This window comes from Rhynchophorus ferrugineus, unplaced genomic scaffold (assembly GCF_030347505.1).
Source record: "Rhynchophorus ferrugineus isolate W39M unplaced genomic scaffold, kcgeb_rfMv2 rfM1, whole genome shotgun sequence".
NCBI lineage: Eukaryota > Metazoa > Arthropoda > Insecta > Coleoptera > Curculionidae > Rhynchophorus > Rhynchophorus ferrugineus.
The window spans coordinates 26,158,145-26,180,283 of NW_027472580.1; the positions used below are offsets into that span (position 1 = coordinate 26,158,145).

The 22,139-nt window shown below is 32.4% G+C and overlaps 2 protein-coding genes across 7 annotated transcripts in view; one reads left to right on the forward strand and one right to left on the reverse strand.

Moving 5' to 3' along the window:
* Positions 1–6,092, forward strand: part of Snoo (Sno oncogene) — a 166,487-nt gene extending 160,395 nt beyond the window's left edge. Inside the window, exons 6-8 of one of the 2 annotated variants that reach the window (XM_076419167.1) lie at positions 568–740; positions 1,511–1,688; positions 2,674–6,092. In XM_076419167.1, the coding sequence (XP_076275282.1) occupies positions 568–740; positions 1,511–1,688; positions 2,674–3,195 (873 nt within the window). In that variant the 3' untranslated portion in view covers positions 3,196–6,092. The remainder of the gene's footprint in view (positions 1–567; positions 741–1,510; positions 1,689–2,673) is intronic. The other variant, XM_076419168.1, reaches the window with a different exon arrangement.
* Positions 6,093–8,039: 1,947 nt separating this feature from the next.
* The window catches only part of pyd (zonula occludens-like protein polychaetoid), a 118,347-nt gene continuing 104,247 nt past the window's right edge, over positions 8,040–22,139 (reverse strand). For 2 of the 5 annotated variants that reach the window (XM_076419148.1, XM_076419149.1), the window contains exons 2-23: positions 21,674–21,837; positions 18,478–19,007; positions 18,295–18,420; positions 18,066–18,242; positions 17,581–17,647; positions 17,376–17,526; positions 17,044–17,164; positions 16,830–16,982; positions 16,595–16,757; positions 16,357–16,538; positions 16,086–16,305; positions 15,773–15,950; positions 13,955–14,182; positions 13,714–13,892; positions 13,385–13,655; positions 13,180–13,328; positions 12,952–13,098; positions 12,234–12,899; positions 10,978–11,203; positions 9,738–9,975; positions 9,553–9,594; positions 8,040–9,218 (exon numbers count right to left, since the gene is read on the reverse strand). In XM_076419148.1, the coding sequence (XP_076275263.1) occupies positions 9,037–9,218; positions 9,553–9,594; positions 9,738–9,975; positions 10,978–11,203; positions 12,234–12,899; positions 12,952–13,098; positions 13,180–13,328; positions 13,385–13,655; positions 13,714–13,892; positions 13,955–14,182; positions 15,773–15,950; positions 16,086–16,305; positions 16,357–16,538; positions 16,595–16,757; positions 16,830–16,982; positions 17,044–17,164; positions 17,376–17,526; positions 17,581–17,647; positions 18,066–18,242; positions 18,295–18,420; positions 18,478–19,007; positions 21,674–21,837 (4,560 nt within the window). In that variant the 3' untranslated portion in view covers positions 8,040–9,036. Of the gene's footprint in view, positions 9,219–9,552; positions 9,595–9,737; positions 9,976–10,977; positions 11,204–12,233; positions 12,900–12,951; positions 13,099–13,179; positions 13,329–13,384; positions 13,656–13,713; positions 13,893–13,954; positions 14,183–14,813; positions 15,066–15,772; positions 15,951–16,085; positions 16,306–16,356; positions 16,539–16,594; positions 16,758–16,829; positions 16,983–17,043; positions 17,165–17,375; positions 17,527–17,580; positions 17,648–18,065; positions 18,243–18,294; positions 18,421–18,477; positions 19,008–21,673; positions 21,838–22,139 lie in introns of all 5 variants that reach the window. The other 3 variants (XM_076419151.1, XM_076419152.1, XM_076419150.1) reach the window with 2 other exon arrangements.

Sequence of the window (22,139 nt, forward strand, 5' to 3'; positions counted from 1 at the left end):
AAACCTCCTACTGCCAAAATCGTCTTACGTAATAAAATTACAGCCTCAAACTTAATTGTAGAAGTCTTCGAATGAAGGGGAACAAAACAAATATAGAATAATAAATAAATCTTTTGTGTTTTATTTTAAATGTCTTGCTCTTTTTTGATCACTACATTCTATGAAAAAGTAAACTCTAAAAAACAGCTAAGAATGGATTTTACATAATGATAGTAAAAAAATATATTTAACAGCTGTCAGCTGTCAACTAATCAGCTGTGAATGTGTATACGGAATATTACAATAATTCATATAATATGTTAACTGTTTTATTATCTGAATATAAAATAAAACATTATTATTATTAACAATTAAAATTGTATAAATTCAAAATGAAAAATATTAAAAAGAGATAGTTTTTATTACTGGATAGTATATTTTATTTATGCTATGGGAAAGTATATTTTGAATTTGAACATACTCAAAGTATCTGTTACTGGCAATAGTTTTATAAATTATTTCTCTTACGTTTATAACGACGCATGAATATCATTTATACTAAACTTATGTGTTGACATTTTTTTCTAGCACGAATTTAACAATGTTAGAGGTCATCTGAGCGCATTCAAACCTGTCGTTCAAAGCATAAGGGAACAGAAACTTCGTAGCGCGAACGCTTTAAGTTTGGGAGCACGATGTGCATCCGATCCTCCTCTGCTGCAGAATCCCGACCGAGTGGTTATGATGTCAGAATCAGAAAGGTAAATGTGTCCACAAGTTCTACTATTTCATATGAATATAAAAATAATAAAATTTTATCAGAATAGTCCATTATCTATGATGGCGTAATTAATATACTCACATTGGAAAAAGTTGAGTGTTTCAATATTAAAATAAATGTTTATTATTGAATAAACTTTTAAATTTAAATTATGATATAATATCAGTAACTTATACGGGTAAGATTTAATGTTTTTCATGATTTCTGTTTTCAGCTCTTGAGAGTACAAATTATTTCTGTTCTTTTTCGCAAGATATCTGTCAGGAATTATTCAGAGAGGCCAATAATATACAGTTTATATTGTTCTTATATTCTTCCTCTCCCAAAAAATAGTCCTTAATCCACTAATTCCTGTTGAAAAAATGCACCAATGTACTAGTAGAATAAATGTATAATGAGTTGATATAAAATTTTTGAAAATAATATGAAATATAAAATAATCTGAATGACAATAAGTTCAACTGTGAACAAGTAATTTATGTTATTAATCATACACTATGTGTTATTAGGTTCATAATTCTAAAATCAATTATTTTAATTTTCTTCATTTAATTAATGTGATACTAATTTGTCCAATTTTAAATAATGTTCATGGCGTTTCTGCCTTACGAAAAGATCTTTAAAATGGTGGAAAAAAGTATTGGCTAGTGATGGATAAGCTAAAAATCTTTGACTTTCAATAATCATGTGATTCAAGATAGTTTATGTGCCTTTTTCTTGATTTGTTAAGAGTAATTTACGAATTTTCAGGTTCGAAAGGAGTTATCAGCCAAACGTAGCCCTGGCGCCGCCCACACCTAAGAAACATCTCGTCAAAAGGGCACTCGAGATCCAGGCTTGTAGCGTTAGTCCCACAGCAGAAAAACTAGAGACGCAGGTGCCAGAATCAACAACTAAATCACCATTAACAAACGGACATCACCATAAGGTAACTATTTAAAATGAACATGCACTTAGTATATTTGCATACACTGCATACTGAACATGCTTAAAACTTGAATAAAATACATTTTGAGAACCAATCATAACAAGTTTCTAATGTAAACATATTTACTGTGTTTAACAAAAGTTGGATACATTAAGAGTGCATTACATTGTTATTCAATCAAGTCATCTGTTTTTAATAAATCTCAATTTTAACATTTCCATTTCTATTTTTTTGCTGTAGAATATTAGAAGTAAAATGAATTGTAAGATTTAGATTATGTGACAATATATTTATTAAATTATTAATTTATCATGTTTTGATTATATAAATTGTTCAGCCTTAAAATTATATAATACAATGTTGGTTAAATTTGTAACACAATTGTTTCTCTTAGTTATATACAAAAATTATATAACAAAAAATATATATAAAAAGTAGTAATTATTAAATCACCATTACAATGCTCAACTGAAATTATTTAAAATAGAAAAATCTAATTAGGCATACAAAATAAAAGATTGTTTATTAACTAGCAGTCTGTCAATTTAATTTGTGAAAATCGGGTGAATAGTGTATAATATTGTATAACAATTTATAGAGTAAGCGTCTATTATTAAAAAAAAAGATCTTATGAGAATATTTACTGATAATCCTTTGCTATGATTACAAAAAGGCATCAGAATGTATGAATATGTCGAGTCTCAAGATGGCAGGATCATTAGCTATGATTTATACATGTTAAAGTACTAGTAAAAGTTTAATATTACAATTACCTAAATGCATTTAAAATCAGAACTGAAAATATACATCATTAATTGTAACTTGATGCCTGCTTTCATCACGGAAGATATCTTAAATTATAAAATATAATGCATAGTATTCTTCAAATTATGATTCTTATCACATGACTCTCAGACAGTGTTACACAAACTGCTTAATAAAAAAATTAAAAATTAATAAACCAATTTTCTTTTCATATTTTCAGGATGATTTGGAATTGGCTAAGACTCCACCACTGGAAAAAGTACCATCTGTTGTACAGTCTGGCAACCCTGAAATAGAACTCTCCACTGATACAGAGGATAGCGCATCTGAAACGTCAGATAAGCATACTCCAGATTTTATTAAGCTCGAAGAAGCCTTAAAAACGGTCAACGACGAAGAAGTGCGGGAGAAAGTAATGGAACTATTCCGAAATGTGTCGAAAGAACGGGAACGAGCCATTTTAGAGTCCCGTTCCAAAGACCAGGAGAGAATCAGTGATCTAGAAAGGGAAAACGCAGATCTTCGTCAGGAATTGGATGAACTTCGTCGTCAGACGAACCTTGAGGTCAAGAATGATGCTGTATCCAGCTCAACTATAATTATTCAGCCTCCAGCATCGACATCCCTGGAAGAGCGACCCGCTACCCCTGTACCAGTACCGCAGAGCGTTATTGCAAGCGTGGCTAGCGTCCAAAATGGTGTTGAATCTGGGGAAATGATAAAGAATACTGCACCAGAATGATCGGTCATTGTGATGCGTGATACTTTGCGAAAGTTTTAATGTTTTTGCTGCTAGCTAATGGTGGCAGCAGTATTGTTTTGGGTTACTAAGAAACAATTTCAGTATACCTGAAAATGGTGCTATTTGGTTAGAGTTTTATGTGAGTGTATTTTGTGGTCTCAATGTCTGGATAGTTGCCAAACCAAACCTTAAATATAAATCTGACTTGGTTTAAATATATTGCTATTTCCAAACTAGAATTGGACACAAGCTAATACATTATTATTTTTTGTTTTCAGCCGGTAAAACAATTCGACAACTATATAGACAACCAGTAAAATACATGTCTTGTTAAATCTTCCATTTATGTTTCTGGAAAAACTTTTAGTGCAATAGTTGTATTCTAAAATGTATTTTAAAAACAGTTTTATATACCTATAATGTAAATGATATAGATATTAACACAAATGATAAAGGCTAAAAATTGTTTAATTTTGCACATTTTAAATAAGGTACCAATATAGGTTTTCAAAATTGCAGGCTCTGTGAAGAGATGGTACAGGTATTTAATACTGTTTGTATCAATTATTGGAAATAGTGGTATTGCCTTTATTTATATCAGTGACGAATATTTGTCATAATTTCTAAATATTCATCATTAAACTTTATTTTTTTTAAATAATTACAATAAAGTTTCTTCTAAAGCTTTAATATTTATTACACCATAATTACCAAACCATTAATTTTGCATTGTCAGAAATATAAGTAACTGATATAAGTAATTGAAATTGAACTAGTTACAAATCAAGATAGACTTCAAGGTTTCGAAATAGACCACATACAAGTCAATTTGAATAAAAGACATTACTGTATAGTATAGATACGTTGTACAAAATAATAGTAACAGAGAAGAGGACAATATGTCGTCTGTTTTAAAAATAACATTGTACATATTCTTTAGAAAAATCACTGTATAATTACTATGGTAATATCGTCTCAAAGGTAATAACAATTTGTGATTTGGACTAGCCATTTGAGACAACAGTTGCTTTGATAACATTTTAATTATTTGCTTTTTGTACAAAATGCTTTAGGACCTGTTTTCTTTTTTTTAATATTCATATACTGATGTAGTTTATTATCATGATGGGTAAATTGTTATAACATATTCAATTTTTTAACTGATGCTGTATTTTGATAACATAGTCAAAGCAGAATCTGATTGAAGGCCAGAACTTTTTTCTTTTCTTTTAATGATTCTTCTATTAATGGATCTATAGTACAAAATGAGGTGCATAGCATCCCCAGTATATAAATTATAAATTTTTACCCTTGAGCGATTGTATCTTTGTAGATGTAACATTTTGCGAGTTTAATATTTGCAACGTGAGACATCCCAAAAGTGTGAATGAGTTGTTTCAAGATAATTTGGAATTAGCCTAGACTTCATAACTGAAAAATCACCATCCGATGTATAAACAGCGAACCCTGATATAGAACTCTCCGCTAATACTGAGGATAGCCCGTCTGAAATGTCTGATAAGCACACTCTTGATTTTATAAAGCTGAAATAAATCTTGAAAACAGTCAACAACGAAGTGCTGGAAAAGGCCAATGGATATGGTTTATTATCATGATGAATAGATTGTTATAACATGCTCACTTTTTAAAATTGATACTGTGTATGGTTTGGATGTTGATTCTGTTGGATTGATGTTGACAATATCATTGTCAAAATGGAATTTGATTGATAAAGGCCAGAACTTTTTTTCTTTTCTTTAAGGTTTTTCAATTAATGGATTTATAGTACAAAATGAGGTGCATAGCATCCCCAGTATATAAATTTTATATAATATAATATAATTTTACCGTATATGATTTTTACCCTTTGAGCGACTGAGTATAGAAGATGTAACATTGTATGAACAAATTGTATAGGGCGACAATAAATTGATTTGATGGTTGACTTATTTTGCTTCCCACTAGTTGTTATCTATCAAAATTAATCCTGGACTAATTTCTCTTTTTTCATTGTTAATTTAATACTCATTACCCAGAGGTGTCATATTTTTAATCGCCCTTTAGAATGAATGTTATTTAAAAATATTTTTAATTACATTTTAGAGCTTGAAGATTTTCTGGTTTTGTTTAAAGATTTTGAGCCAAGTGGAGCGATATTTCTATGTTTTATTTAGGTAGGAGAATATTTTAAAATAATTCAGTTGTAAAATAGAGTTAATTATAAAGTTTATAATTCGGAATTTTGTGATAAATTACTAGAATTATCTTGTTCTCTTGACTCGAATCAATTTCAAGATATTTTTTAACCCAGTTAAAATTAATTATTGTATAAAAACATATTTTTATATATTATTTTGTTAAAATTTTTGTGATACGATAGCTTTCGAGTTTTATTTTGTGGTTTTTTTCAGTATTTTAAGGTTTTTATTTCGTCTTTCTTTTGGCAGCTTAATTCAATCATTGTAAAGATCACAAAACAGGATATGGCGCTTTGAAAAGGAGATGGGCATATATAACAAAGAAATAACTTCAAAATTGTTCCTAATTATAAAAAAAACTGAAATATTTTTGACTGCCACATTTTTGAACGTTTGTAGCAATATTAGATATATTATGCCCATTTTCCTTGACAAAACACACATGTCCCGATCCCAGCTCCTCTTAAAATTGTAAAATTTATTTCGAGAGAGGTGGAAAATGTTATTGTTAATTAAATTATATTTGATCTCAGAACATGTAAGAATGCTGATAGGATAAATACATTAAAAATACCTTTGTGTGTGTTATAAATATATTAATATATTATAAATAATATACACAAAATTATTAATTATAAATATATATATTTCTTAAATTTATGTGTCAAATAAAGAAGGATTAATTTGTAAGAAATAAAATTAGTGTTTTTTTTTATTATTAAGAGAAAAATTAAGGTAAATATTTGGGCAACATTGAAAGATTTTTTTTTATTTTAAAGTTTCCTTTTACCAACTAGGGGTTTATCTGGACTGGACCTACAGTGGGCTCCGAAGCACGGTCTTCAGCATTAAGCCTACCGACTGGGTAGGTAACCAACTTTAGAAATTAGAAATCATCCCAGAAGACATCCGGTCTTACCTAGCCTGCTTACTGGCGTAACTGGGACCATTTTCCTTGTCAGATTTACACTCCTGTCTAGGATAATCACAAACATAAATTTACGACCATGCCCCAGCAGGATTCGAACCCGCGGCTATCGCAACAGTAGGAGGGCCGTCCTATCGCCTTTACCACTGCGCTACCAAACCGGCTGAAAGACATTTTAGTATAAAAATTTTGCCTATTTATAAAACGTTATATATATTGTTTTATAAATGTTTATATCATATGAGACTAACAATGACTGTGATAAATAAGAAAGAAACAATGATGGTAATAATTTATGTTTTCGTTTGTCCTTTTTTTATTACTATTTTGCATTCATTAAAACAAGATCACGTCTATTTTTAAATGTCCGCTTTTTCCGACACCTGATATTAAAACAAACATTTCTCTTCTCAATTACTATTTGTTTAGTTTATAAAATTTGAAGTGTTATCTATTTACTGCATTAAATATGTGACTCAATAATTCTGAATATTTCAGTCTAAGCAGCCATTCACTCTTCGATGTAGATTATTACCTATCTTATCACATTTTACATTCTTTTCTGTAAACTAATATCCATTCTCCAGCAGAATTAAAATCTTCGGCTAAGATTAAAATCCAGAGACTCAACCAGTGTACAAATTAACAAAAACTAGTCTTCGTTGTGAAGCTATTTTTTATTTACATCTTACACAAACATGCTTAGGACTCTCTTAATATAAAAAATTTATTCCAAACGTGGAATTTTGTTTAATTCTCTCATGGGGTAAATTAAAACAAAAATTATTTTTAGAAGTAAATAAGACATTTGTTAACAACGTTATTTTTGGTCTCTACTTTTAAATTGTTCGGATCTCTGACATACGCCAACTTGCCTAATTTATTCGAACGGTAAGTTTCCTTCAATATAAACTCATAATCATCAACTTTCAATATTTATTTAACATTTTTAAATTTGTGTTAATAGGGCTGCCTATATGTGATATTTTAAAATACCTAGGGGACAGAGTAATTTACAATTTAGACTTGTTTTACGTTCTTGCTCTAATTTAAGTACTGACTTAAAGGGAAAACTCTTGAAATAAATCAGTTAATAAAGATATCATTAGAGTATGGCATAATTTCCGAGATTTCGGATACTTTTTGCGAAAATGCAATTAAAATTACTTGACTTGTTACGTTATTAAGTACGACATATCTAATTTTAAAAAATATACTGTTACATATTATTATTACTGAAAAGAATACCAGATTTTTTTAAAAGTTATCAAAAATAAAATGTCTAAATGCTATTATAGAAATTACCCTTTTAGAAATCTAGTACTTAGTGATTTTGTATTTAGTTTCTCCACACTCATCAAGATCTCCTCTATTTCTTCGTGACTGACTCCAGCTGTAGACATAGATTCATGCAAAAAGGTCCTTTACGTGTACTTAATGTCTCTTCTAATTTCTTATAAAAAGCTGTGTTAATTTTTGCTGCAGTAGTAATTCCACATAATTCAAATAGTTTGTAATCTGTGAAAGATGCAATTATATAATCGTTTTCAACATCTACTGCTATGGTATAATAGTTTCATTGTATTTATTAAAATTACATATAGAGACGCAAGTTATTAATTGTTTATGTTACTGCAGTCAGTCAGTGTCAGTAAAATATAGAAGCGTCGGTTTTAGGATGCTTCTATGAGGGAAGGTAAATGAACTGTAAGCATCTATCTGATTAAAAATACTATTTATTACTATAAAAATGAGCATACTTTTTTAAATACTAAAACAGTTTATTCTTTTTATTAAAAACAAAATTTAAATCTTAAAATAATTTCGATACATATATGAATCATTAATGACATATTAAATATAATATGTAAATATAAAAATTAGCTTTCCTTATTATATTGATTTTCTTAAATCACATTAAATGACTAACAAGTAAATAAAGAAATATGTACATAAAATATAATGTTTTATGATAAACCTATAAAATCAATATACGAAGGCTTTTAAGTTTTTTCTTGAGAATGGAATGCACGATGTCAAGAACATTGGCATTTTCATTAATTATATTGTTAAAATTAAAAATAAAACCGCAACAGTCATGGTCGAACATATACAACAAACACGTAAATTAACGCGAAATAAATATTTTTAAGATTCAGCGTGTTTTATTAAATATGTTGCCACTTAGCATTCTACTAAATATAAGTGAATGAACATTATTAACAGTGTAGGTCTTTTTCATATGTCTAATTAAAATCGTTATCAGATACATATAATGAAAATAAGTCAACTTATTACAAACTTAACATCTGTATTAATTTACTCAATATCTTAATTATTATACTGTTACCTTATTAGCACCAAAACATCTACAAACTTGTAAGAATTACAAAATGAAATAAGAAATTGCCACAACTTTACATATAGCACCAAAATAAAAAGTTATAGTCATAATATAAATTAATATAGACGAAGATATATAATAACATAACTAGTTTATTAGATACCAAAAAACTAGAACAGGTTTTAAACTTTGCCATAAGCCATGTAGACACACCATTTAATAATATTAATAGTTCTTAAAATAGAATATTCTGATTTTGCTATATTACATATATTAAGTAAAATTAATTAAATAATATTAAGTTCATAGAATTAATTATATCGTCTACGGTAATTTATATAATGAGAAAATGATTTAGCATACTTAAACGCTTAAAAATGATCTACTTTAACTGCAACGCTGTTGGCAGCATGGTTGCTAGGTAACAGTATGTTGTCCCAATCTGTGTGTATGTCTTGTTCAGAGTCGGTGGCCTTGAGGCTGATACCCAAACTTGGGAGTGTGTTGGCATAATGGGGGATGTTAAGAATCACAGGCTTAAGAAATTCTGTACCTGTTAAAAAATATACATAAAAAGCTACCATCTAAAGGGAGAACCTATATATTTAAACTGATACTTTATTATTACTAAGTAACAATGTTGTTAAAATTAATGGTGATATTAAACTAACAAAAATTAATTTATAAAAATAATATCTATATAAACGAACTGCAATCACTAAATGTATATGAATAAAAGTAACATAAATTGCTTTGAAAGCCAGTTTGTGATTCTTAGAATATATATTAAGATACCAAGGATATTAAATTTGGCTTGATAATCCTTAAATTAATTTACAGAAAACTGTTGATAAAATTTACGCAATTTTATATTAAAAAGTGCTTACCTTGAGGTCCACACATAACTAAAGGCGATAACATGGTCTCACCTAAAAGAAATATAAAGATAAGATACCTATATTACCAGTGAAGTAACCCCACCCCAAATAAGTGAAAATATTTTTGTATGTACACTAAACAACAACTAATTCCCACACCTCCCGTCACCAATTGATTTCCCCAAAAACGTTACCATTATCCAGATCCAAGGGAGGTGCGTTGTCGCACAGGCGCGGGTCTGATATGACGAAATATATCTCCTTCCGATCACCGGGCGCTATAGCGCCCTCTGGTACCTCCAAAGACACTCCCCAATACTCGTTGACTAAGGTAGCCCCTCTGAAATCCACAAAGGCAGATGTGACATCCCTACGGCTGGCCCTGCTGTAGTCCTGTCCGGGTGGAAGGTTTCGATTCGCATCACTGGTCACCTGTGTGTTTTCTCGGTCAGTTTTTGAGGATGATCAATGAATGTCGTTTTGAAATTACGAATGAAGAAAATAAGGGGAGAATCATAGCTTGAGCGAAGCAGATGTTTAAAGCACTTGTTAATATCATTTAGTTGAAAAATACAAAAATTTATTCTGACAATGAAATTTATACAGTTTATTCTCTTTAGTGTGCTTTTTTTCACTATGGTGCCTAATAATTTATGTTAATAGTAATTTTAATACTTACAACATATTGCAGATGTTTTCATAATCATTTTATTTTGTTAAATATACGTCGATTTTGTTGATATCATATGAATGCAATTAAAATTCATGGAATTGAAAAGTAAATGATAAAAAATTATTAAAGGGACATTTTATATATAGTAAAAAGAATATAATACAAATTATTTTTTTAGGATCAGGAATTAATTGTTATCAGTGCTATTTCCTGACTGTACTGTAACATTTACCTAATATTTTACTGGATATTACTACTATTTTATTTATAGTTTATACACATATGAGCAATTAAAAAAAAGGCGATCGCAATTATAAAGAATGCACCGAATACAAAAAAGGGCCAAAAAAGTACCATAAATTGGACACATCTGAAAAGTTGATGAATGACAAGTTGGAACACATTTAAATTGCTTGAGAATGATTTAAAAGGAAAATTCATGAATTAACTGAAAATGCTCAGCTCAGTAAACCTGCTTTTTGCTAGCTAGGCTCTATACTAATTTTTCTGAACATAAATTATTACTGGTTGTTTTTTGAATTCCAACTATGTTATAAATTAACGTAAATGTATTTACGTTAAAATTTATTTTAGGTCAGTTTCCTTTTCATAATTTGAAATTTCATATTTAATAACTTCCCTTAAATATAATACATATTTTAGTGTATTAAAACAATTTAAATGATTACATGGTGAGAAATAATGATTTTCCCAATTTCCGAAATGTTAGCGACATTGCAATCGATCCTCCTCGTTTTTACCTGATTATCATTGATTGGTGTACCCGTTGTCTTCTTCTTCCTCCCGAAGGACCACTTCCTAAATAGGCGGGGAGTGCCGCTGCTGCCTCCCAACTTGAACGACTGGGCTTTGGTTAGTTTCGGCTTAGTGGTTGGCGAGTTAGTGGTCGATGATGTGTTTAGTTTTTGAGCGAGATTAGGCTGTGACCCGTATAAAGAAGCGTTTTCTCGTTGCCCCCACGCGCTCCTGAACGATAAAAAGAGATGGGCGAGTGTTAGATGGATGGGAGTGAATGATGTCATCAAAATACACACACAAGGGTGAGGTTAGAAGGTGGGACTGCGGAAGACACAGCCAGGAGATATGGGCATCTCTTTTTATGTACAGGATGGTCTTTTGCCGCGAAGCGAACTTGAACCACCATCACGAATAACTTAAAACTTATACTTGTTCTATAAGTCGATAGACGTGCGAGGAAGAATCTCCTGGAGGCTATTCCGCACCCCAATTCAAAACAATACCTATCACCATCATATTATCACATGCATTTAACCACCTTTATTATTTAGATATGTTTACTAATAAAAAATATTCACGAGAAATTAATTACATTTTATTGTAATTTTAATTTTCATTTAATTATATCATATCGTGCAAATAATAATTGACAGAAATGCATTGTGATAATAATTTAATTATTCCTGTTTCATAACTGACTTTCTTCATTAAAACTCAGCAAATAGGAGAGGTAAGTAATTAAATCAATCAAATTTAATAAGACACAATGTTATTAATTCAAATATAAAAAATAGTAATCACCTTATAAAAACACGTCTAGAATTATTTTTATATTAAGTTTATCTTGACAAAATCCCATTTAAATAATTTAACGATCAACATATTAATTTTCAGTTATTATATAGTTATTATTCTATTATTCTATCATTATAGTTAGAATATAGCAATAAAAAGATGTACTAGAATATAACTAAACGTGTTTTTGTAAAAAAATCAAATACATAAAAAACCAAATACAAGCCAAACTATAAAATACTACACTCCACGTACCATAACTAAAAATTTAGAAGTCCAAGAGATAGACTACCCTAAACATAAAAATAAAAAGCTACAATACCATAACCATAAATTAACATAGTCTCTAAAATAATGAACACTCAGTTTTCAAATAAGACCATTTTTATAGCTCTATCGTAATCATACACAAAACCCAAAAGTGTACATACAAAAAAAATTCACATATAGTTTAGACCCTTACCTCAAGTTATGACCGACTGGCTTTCGGTACAGTTCAAAGGCTGATCCTCTCTGCTCCCTGGATCCTTGTAGATCCACTACAGGGGGTGGTCTATGGTCACCTGCACCGTTGTCCATCGGATAATCGTGGCTAGCTATGGGTTGAATTTCACTACGGCTGGCATAAGATATGCTAGGATGTCTTCTTGGTGATTCGTGTTGATAAGGTGGAGCCATGTCATACGATCCGCCCATTGGGGGTGGGTAGTAAGGCGTGGCATGATGGGGCACGGCTTGAGCATTATAATAGTAATTGGGCGGAGTTTGATTCAGTCTGGGATCTACCGGGTTGCTATGGCTTTTACCATGTTGATAAACCGGTGGAGGTTGCGACATCCCGTAACCTTGTGCTTGAGGTGGTTTGTAATTCTTCGGTTTGGGTGGAGGTATAGGCTTGTACTGGTTACCGTTCATGTTGGGAGAACCCATATCATAACCGTTATGGTTTAAGGGAGGACTCCTAAGAGGGGAATGCTGATGGATGCTGAGCTGCGATTCTCGGAGATCTTGAGTCGAGGCTCGAGAATATTCGGGTGGTGGTTGATTACGACTATATTTTCCATAATCAGTCTTGGTTTCCATATGAGATTTGGACGGAATATTTTGTTTTGCGGGAGATCTAGAGTACCTATCGAAAAAAAAAAATACATCTAAGATATTTCATGAAGATTTTTATTTACCTATATATGTCCCTTTCTACAGATCCTCTAGGACTAACTCCATCGGAAAGCATTCCACCATTTTCATCTCTCGAATTTCTAGGACTTTCTTCAATCGGATCACCAGGAGGCAGACCATATTTTAAGTCCATCTTTGAACCACCAAGTCTAAAAATAAAATCATAACAATAATATTAGTTTTGGTGTAAATTTTTTATTTAACAAAATTATAAAAATTTGATGACATACTTATGATGATATGTTCCTCTAGAAGGACTACCCTGATGACCTGGATCGATTTTAGAAAGAGTCGTCTTGAGGTCGTCATGAAGATTAGGACCTATTCTCGACGTACCTTGATTTTGTTTATTATATGAATCATAACTTGATAATGAATCCTAAAAAAAATGATAATTGAACATTATTAAGTTAATATTCGTATACCTACACTTACTGATTTTGAATTTTGTCCTCTTTCTAAAGAACCTCCGTTTTCGGCAGCATCACTCGCACCAGGCTTAGTACCAAACAGTCTTTCATGTGCGCTTCGTCCATTTGGAATTTTTCCAGGGGTAGTCACGATTCCCATGGGTTTTACAGCACGGTCCACACGTGGAGGTAAATCAGGGGCTGTGCCGTAAATACCTTCTTTGGAAGGCGAATTAGGAATTGATTGATCAAGGGCTTTGGTATGATTATAAGCTCCATGAAGGTTACTGCTTTGGCTGAAAAATTAGGACGATATATTAAATGTAATTTTTTAGAATAATTTGCAAAAAGTACCGTTTATGATCAGAATAATCCCCCTTTTGATAAATATTGGCAGAGTAAATGTCGTTCTTTCCGTAATCCAATGGTGCTTCTCCACCGGACATTCCATAGGTGGGATCCTTATTTTCCGATGATCCTTGATGGTTGGTTGGATTACCACCACTGAATCCGTATCTCGTATCATAAGTGGGCTAAAAATATTCGAAGTTAGTATCAAAAATAAAGCTGTCACGTGATTTTCTAATAAACCGACCTGATATGGTGGTAGAGCATCGCTAGCTGCACTTTCTGGGGGCATAACGACGCTGGGGTCTGAACTAGCCTTGGTGAGACGACCTGGCGCCGGTCCGGGTCCAGAACCAGATGCTGGCGAAGAAGGTGGTCCAGGACTATGCTCCAAATCGCTCTCGGGAGAGCTGGCGTATGAAAGACGCAGCGATGACATGGGGAACAGGAAATCGTCCGAAAGTGATTCTTCAGGCTGTAAGAAATCATGACGAATGAAGACATACAATGAGAAGCATGCAGGATAGTTCGCTATAAAAGGATATTAGGTTGATTGTTATTATAGCTTGATTAGTATATCACAGCAGGTGAATGGTGAGATGTTCTCATATAGTTTATACAAGATTAAGTTTACACATCTAATTCCATTGATTCCAATGTTGTATCCTGGCTTGAATGAAGAGCATTACTTAAAAAATGTTGAGTGAATTAATTCATAAAATAACGCCAATTAATTTATAAAAGTCTAATTTTTATTTAATAATTAGTTATTAGATCAATTTTAAATTATATTCTAACAAAATCAACATTATTACTAATTGTAAATAGATAACAAATACATGTCATTACATAACTATCTATTGTTATAATACAGCATATCCTGTATAAACTATATACTCGTGTCAACGTAATTATTATTCTTATGAGTTAGTGGATTTAAGCGTTTAAATTTCGGCAAGAACTTCTTCCCAAATAGGGGAGAATCTACGTCCTGCGTCACTCTTGTAACCGACCAAAGCGTTACTACTACCAGCCCAAGCCATTGCATTACCATCGTCAGCGCAACCCCCTTGCTCACTCAACCCCCCACCACACCAGCTACTTGCATAGTTATTGTTGTGTTCGTAGGAACAAGACCGATCTGTGTACATGGAAGCGCACTCGCGACATCTGGCCGACGAGTAGTAGTTGTTGATGTCGTCGTAGTTGTTCTCGTAGAGGGTGCCGCTATACATGGACAATGGTGTCCGACGAGTTCTGGACCGAGACCTACGTCCAAAGCCCGGCAACGAGGCAGCACGCGCCGGGGAGTGGTAAATTGAGGGATGTTGATAGAAATTGGGGAGGTAGGAGAAACCCTGAAATAAATGGGTGGGAATTTTGTTAAGTCCGTGAACCCGTCACCAATGTAGTTAGTATATCATTTTCATAATTAGTTATCTGATGTTCCTCGTTCCATTATATGATAGCAATAACGATTACAGTCAAATGTATATTCATTTGATATTTAATGTATGATATTGTATTGAAAGTAATTGTGGTGAAATTAATTGTCAGAATTTTTTAATAATTTTCTAAAGAGTCAGACTAAACTCTAATACTAATATAATTTTGTTGGTCTGTCGTAGCTATATAATTATTAATGACATTATGACCATATTTATAGAAAATGTCACTACTGTTTTAAAAATGTCTAGTTAGATCCACGTCTAAATTAGTTATTAATTTTTAAATAAATTTGGCTTTATTATTATTTATATATATATAATATATATATATATATAAATGTATAGTATATATATATATATATATATATATATATATATATATATATATATATATACATATATTACTTTTGCTATGAATTTTACTACAATTTCAAAAGGCTCCATGCCTATTTTTTGTGAATAATTACTATCGCATTAGTTTCAATACATTATCATTTTTTTCAGTATCTCATTATCATATGTTATAAGTAACAATAGCCCCAAAATGTCTTTCTACTTCTAAATTAAACTATAACCGACTATAAAACTTTTTAAAATGTAGTGAAACATTTGAATACCTTACTCTCCGACATCCAGAGGGCACCACCTTGTTGCTTGTCGATGATTTCACGTACCTTCCGATACCAGGTGTCGCTGTTGTCAGTTAAATTTACCGTAGAATTAAATATGTGATTCCAGACCTTGTCCAACTTTTGACACTGTTCTAACAGCTTTTTCGAGCTTTTGTGCGCAGTTCTAACAAAATACAAATGGTCAATGTCAATTTCACCATAAGAATTAATAAGAGATAAATGTGCATGCGATACCAAAATGTTTATTAATATTTTCCAGTTACTAAGAACTTATAATTAATACAATGTTTATATTTACTTGGGTAAACCCTGTCTTAACTGCTTGATAACCATTTTTGTTTCCGCCTTGAAGAACACCACAATTGGATACATTTGAGCATAGTTTAAACGCTCGACCGCGTTTGGTGTGATATCTAAAAGAGCATGCTTTCCTGTTGAAATTACATCTCGAATAGCTGAAAGTCGAATGATATTTGACGACTTTTGGGATTTAGCTTCCTCAGGTGACGAATCCAGTTCTGTAAAAATGCTCGTGAATATTATGAATTTCTTTATCTTGTGAGACTCACGTGGAGATATAAATTTATCTGGAAAGTCTTTTAGCAATTTTTCTCGGGCAATATCGGCTATGGGTCCGAAGAGAATTACTGGTCTAGTAAAACCCGGATGTTTTAAGAGCACTCTTTCATATGCAGGGAATTTCGAAATTGTATCAGAAAAGAGTATATCATCCCAGTGTTCTTTACCCAAACTGAAATGTTAAATTATTAATAATAATATTGATCAAGTATCCATAATTAGATTTACCTCTTTGACCTTCGATTCGAACTCCGTCGTCTTTTGAAGAAACTACCTCTGGATTCATTGGCTGACATTTCTTTTTTAGTGGCATTGAATTGTGCCGTGGCAAGTTCCTCAGCCCTGGATTTATTTGGAATTATACCTTTTTGTACTTCTTGATTATTACGCCCTTAAAATAAATATCACATAACTTCAGAAATCAGTCTTTATTTCACAGTAATTTTATGGAATTTGAAATTACCTATACGGAAAACTTGCCAGCAGCCCACGACGCCATTATAGAGCGTATCTATAACATGGAATATGTCACCGGAACGGAAGGACATCTCCCCTTTAACTGGATTTTCATAGTGAAAGTGAGTTTTGATATAAAAACTGTCTCCTTTTTGGGATGCTGTAAATATATTTGAATTAAAATATTGTTGATAAATATTAAAAAATAGTTATTAACTAACCAACTATACTGTCATATTCTTCTTTACAAAATTGGACTATTAATTCAATTCTATCTTGAAGACTTAATAGAAACAGTACTGCTTCTTCTCTTGTGACCCCAGACATATCCATGTCATTTACCTAAAAGATGTTTAAGATTTGTTAATAATATTTTATAAGCATTCAGAATTAGTAATGAACTGAGTATTCATCATATTATAATAATTATATTTAGAAAATAAGATAAAACTACCCATGTTTAAATAGCTTAACTGATTATATTTATATTTAATAGTCATTGATTGAAAAAAATTCTTGTCGCTTTTTGTAGTGATTTATTAACATTTAATACCTTTAAAATTTTATCTCCAGGTTGTAGTCCTTGCAATGATGCTGGACTTCCAGGTTGGACAGCTGTTACAAAGATACCAGCAAAATTGCCACCGGTTAGTCTGATCCCTACAGAGCCTTCTTTGTGGAATGTGATGAACCTTGCGTCTGGACTGGAATATTAAGAAATATTTTATTAAAGTCTTTATTAAGGCGAATATACTTACATGGGTTGTCTGTTTTTTTGTACTATTGGATCATCTTCATAAATTTGAGTTCTGGAACTATAATAATCTGAAAATAAAAATTGTTATATTTGCACTTTGTTACTTTTGTATTTTTCTTATTAGATAAATTCGTAATTTAGACGTTAGTTAAACATAAACAGATACGTTTTTGTTGTATTCATATAGTTATGCACTATTGTGTATGAATATGTATTTTTCACTATGCAGTCTATGAGAAGTGACTGTGGTCTCGACACTAGGATTTTTAAGAAGAAATAGGTATTGCTTTTTCAAATTTAAGTAGTAACATATTAATTGATTATAAAAGGAGGAATCTAGAGAGGTGTAAATTGGATATAATCGCGGTTGGTTGGAGTAATATTGGCATCAATAATCCTCTTCATAACTTTCTAATCTTTTAAAATTATGTATTAGGTAAGATGTGCTTTTTATACCATAAAAAAATTCAAAATAAAATCTTTTACCTTCTGCTCGAGGTGGTGGAGGTCTTGGTGGCTCATCGCGCCCACTTTTCGATCTTCCGTATCCGCTCAAACTATTTCTATTATCTAATTGGTTTAAATTGGCTTCGGAAAGTGGACCCCGTGACCTACCTCGCGGTGCTAAGTTTGATTTCTCGTCCAAAGAGTTTGGTCCGCTCACTTAAAACCATGATTAACACCACACAAGCGATGGGATGATATGATTACTTACCTGATATAGGATCAGCTTTCTCATCAAAAGATCCATTCTGGTTTAGATTAGTATTCCGCGTTGGAGGTTGGACATAGAGATTTTGGTTAGAATAACTTTGATTGGATGACGTTAAGAAATCATCTCCTAGAAAACAAAGCTCACTCACACTCGTTTGCTACACACCAAAAGTAGCGTTTTTACCTTTATAAAAATTATTTACAGCTCCGGTGGTACTTATTGAACTTTGAGTTTGATGAGATATCGTAGAAAGGCCTACGAAATCTCGCGCAACAGTTATATGCAACTTGTCTTTACATCCATCCATAATTTTCTTGGCTTCCTTCAGTGACATCATGTCGTTGCAATTCGTATTGTTAATTTTGGTGATAAAGCTTCCCACCTCCAACGATTGATTTGAATTGATTAATTGGTCTCTCGCTTTAGAGGAGATTTCTTTGATAAAAAGTTTGCAACCTAGGACGATGCCAAAGTCTTCTTTTTTAGAGTTCTTAGTTAAGGTGACTTTGGTAGGTGCTGGGGCGGCAACCCCTAGAGCTGCTAATGGCGGTGGGCCGCTATAGGAGGCACTGTGGGCGTGGGAGTGTTGGAGGGTGCGTCGTTTGATGACCAGTAGGACGGTATCTCCACTATCGCGCAGTACTTGAACAGCAGTGGCATAATCAACGTTTTGTAGAGAAATTCCATTAACTGATATTATTCTGTCGTTTACTCTAAAAAGAAGAAAATACAGTGTTTGAAAATGGTATTAAACTTAAAATTATGGAATGAACTAACTACAGTTTTTCTTTACATTTCGGGTATATCTCTGACAACGTTAAGCTAATGTGAATGAGATAAGTTTAAAATCAATTGCAATTAATGACAGATCTTTGACATGAATATAATTGCAGGAAAATAACATATATCAGTAAAGTCGTTTTAAATATCAAGCTTATAAATTAATTTTAAAGCATTTACAATAAATGGTGCTACTGTGTATTAAATCGCATTGGGTACATTTGTAACCAATTTTATGTTGAAGTCTCACTGATAGGATTCACTTTCCCGTACGTGTCATTTCAATGTGTTGAAAATATCCGAACTTGTACCGAGTAAATAGCATTTGATGGAAGTTCTACTTTTCTCCCTTAATTTGAAGAAAAATACGGCTGAAGGTTATCGAATGCTATGTGTAGCTTATGAAGTTTTAAAAGTGGTGAGTTTGACACCGAAGGTAAAGAGCTTTCTGAATAGACAAAAAAATGAAGGCGGGGATTCCAAGGCATTACTCGATTATGATCCATTTAAAATGCAAGAAGAAAATGTAGTATTATTGAGAGTAATACAAGAAACCATTTCCAATCGCTTGAACAAAATGGGAATGATCCAAAATCTTGTGCTCTATTGTAATTGAAGCCAAGTGACATTGAAAGGCGTTAGGTCATGTGCGAAATGCTGCTCCAAAGGCAAAATTGATTTTTGCATCGTACAAAAAGTGGATCCATTACGATAATCAATGGAGATTGCTTTCGACTACAATAGGTGCGTTTGAGCCGATCACTGCGCGAAAAACGTCCGGAATACGAGTAAAGATATAACAATGTTATTGGCATGGCAACGCTCGACTACATGTTACATAACAAAAGAAGAAGAAGGAAGTGTTAACCCCTGCCGTATACCCTCAAGACCATGAAGATACCAAAAAAATGGGTCGATTCCTGAATAAACTTAAAATATACGTCGTTCTTTCGAAATGGAATCCGTAGGTTGCCTGAAAGATGGGAAAAAGTACCGGCTATCGATGGACAATCCTTTGAATAAAATAACATTGTACCGATTTTTTATAATAAAGCTCGAAATTATAAAAAAAATCCATTAAAACAAATTTATAGACCAATAAAAATATTGTGTAAACTGAGTAATCAAGAAGTTTAATCAATAACCCTAATATTTATTCAATAATTATAGTTAAAAACTTGGACACATTGTAACAGGTCAATTGAAAAGTCTCCGGCCTACCATAGTAAAACACATTTTTTTGACAACATTATTTTCTTTTATTCAACATAACTCGCTTTAAGGGTGATACACTGATCATAGTGACCCTCCAAATTTTCGATACCATTTTTGTAGTACAATTTGTCCTTTGCTTCAAAATAGACCACAGTTTCGGTGATCTCGATCTTTATTCGACGAAAATTTCTTCTTAACGAGCATTCTTTTGAGATCTGAGAACAGGAAATAGTCGCTAGGGGCCAGATCTGAAGAATACGGTGGATGAGGAAGCAATTCTAAGCACAGTTCATGGATTTTTGACACGGTGCATTGTCTTGGTGAAGCAGCACTTTCTTTTTATTCAAATGCGGTCGTTTTTCGGCGATTTCGTCCTTCAAATAGTGTTACCACATAGTGTTATAGCCAACAACACCATAGTGTTATTGGACTAGTGTTATTATATTACATATAATAGTCACTGTTGATGGTCCTTTTTCGCATCCCAAAATACAGACGCTATAACCTTGTTAGCCGACTGTTGCGTTTTCCCACGCTTTGGAGCGGGTTCATCGTGTGCAGTCCACTCGGATGACTGTCGATTGGACTTCGGAGTGAAATGATGGAGCCATATTTCATCCATTGTCACGTATCGATGCAAAAACTCGGGTTTATTACGCTTGGTCATCTTCAAACACTGCTCCAAATTATCAACTCGTCGTTGTTTTTGGTCAAAAGTAAGTTCGCGCGGCACCCCCTTTGCACAGAGTTTTCTCATACCCAAATATTCGTGAATCATATGAAGTACACGTTCAGTTGACATCTTTAGAGTGTCTGTTATTTCATTCAATTTCAGTTTACGGCCATTCAAAATCTTTGTTTTGGATTTTTTAATGTTTTCGTCGGTAACAACCAACCTCTTTTAGGCGTCCACTGCGTTCACAGTCTTCGGTGCTCATTTCACCACGTTTAAATTTAGCATACCAATCCTTGATGGTTGATTTTCCTGGGGCCATGTCCGGAAACTTGGCATCAAGCCAAGTTTTTGCTTCAACTGTATTTTTTCCCTTCAAAAGGCAATATTTTATCAACACGCGAAATTACTTTTTATCCTTTTTTTTCGCAATAACACAAAAGTTGCTTCGCTCAAAATGCTATAATTCACAAACTAATGATCCGGCAGCTGTCAAATTTATATACGCATCTTTTGAGGGTTACGGCTAACTAAAAGACACATGGATTTAATTCTAGTAGCGCCATCTATGTGTCGGGTCGGGGACTTTTCAAGTGACTTGTTAGTTTATTTGCTTTTAAACGTAGTGGTATTATAGGGGCTATTATATTTATACACTTCTACAATTTTGTCTTAATAACATATATTACATAACACAAAAATGTTACTTACTGAAGAAGTCTCTCGGCTGGACCAGCAGCCAATACATCGCTGACAGCGATGCTTGGATCACCCGATGCAAAGTGTGGATTATCTCGCCCTCCAGATACCGCAATTCCAAAACCGAATCCTGGTACTCTGGTAACTGATATCTGTTTGTATTCCCATCCGCGCTCCTGCAATAAAGATAATATTGTTAATCATACACGTATGCTTTATTGGTATTTGGTGATATTATTCACTTAATTAATTTAATTCATCTAATAGTTAATGATGTTCCCAATTACTTTAAATATGTTCACGAATATTGGCTGTACTAAGCCCGTTTGAACTAGTGATTTAAGAAATATAACTTAAATACTATAAAAACTGAGAAAACTGAGAAAGAGTGAATAGATTCTTCTATCTAAAGAACATTCACTGGTGTCTCTTATAATGACTTGGTCGATTGTCAAGTGTTTTTCACTTAATCCCGACT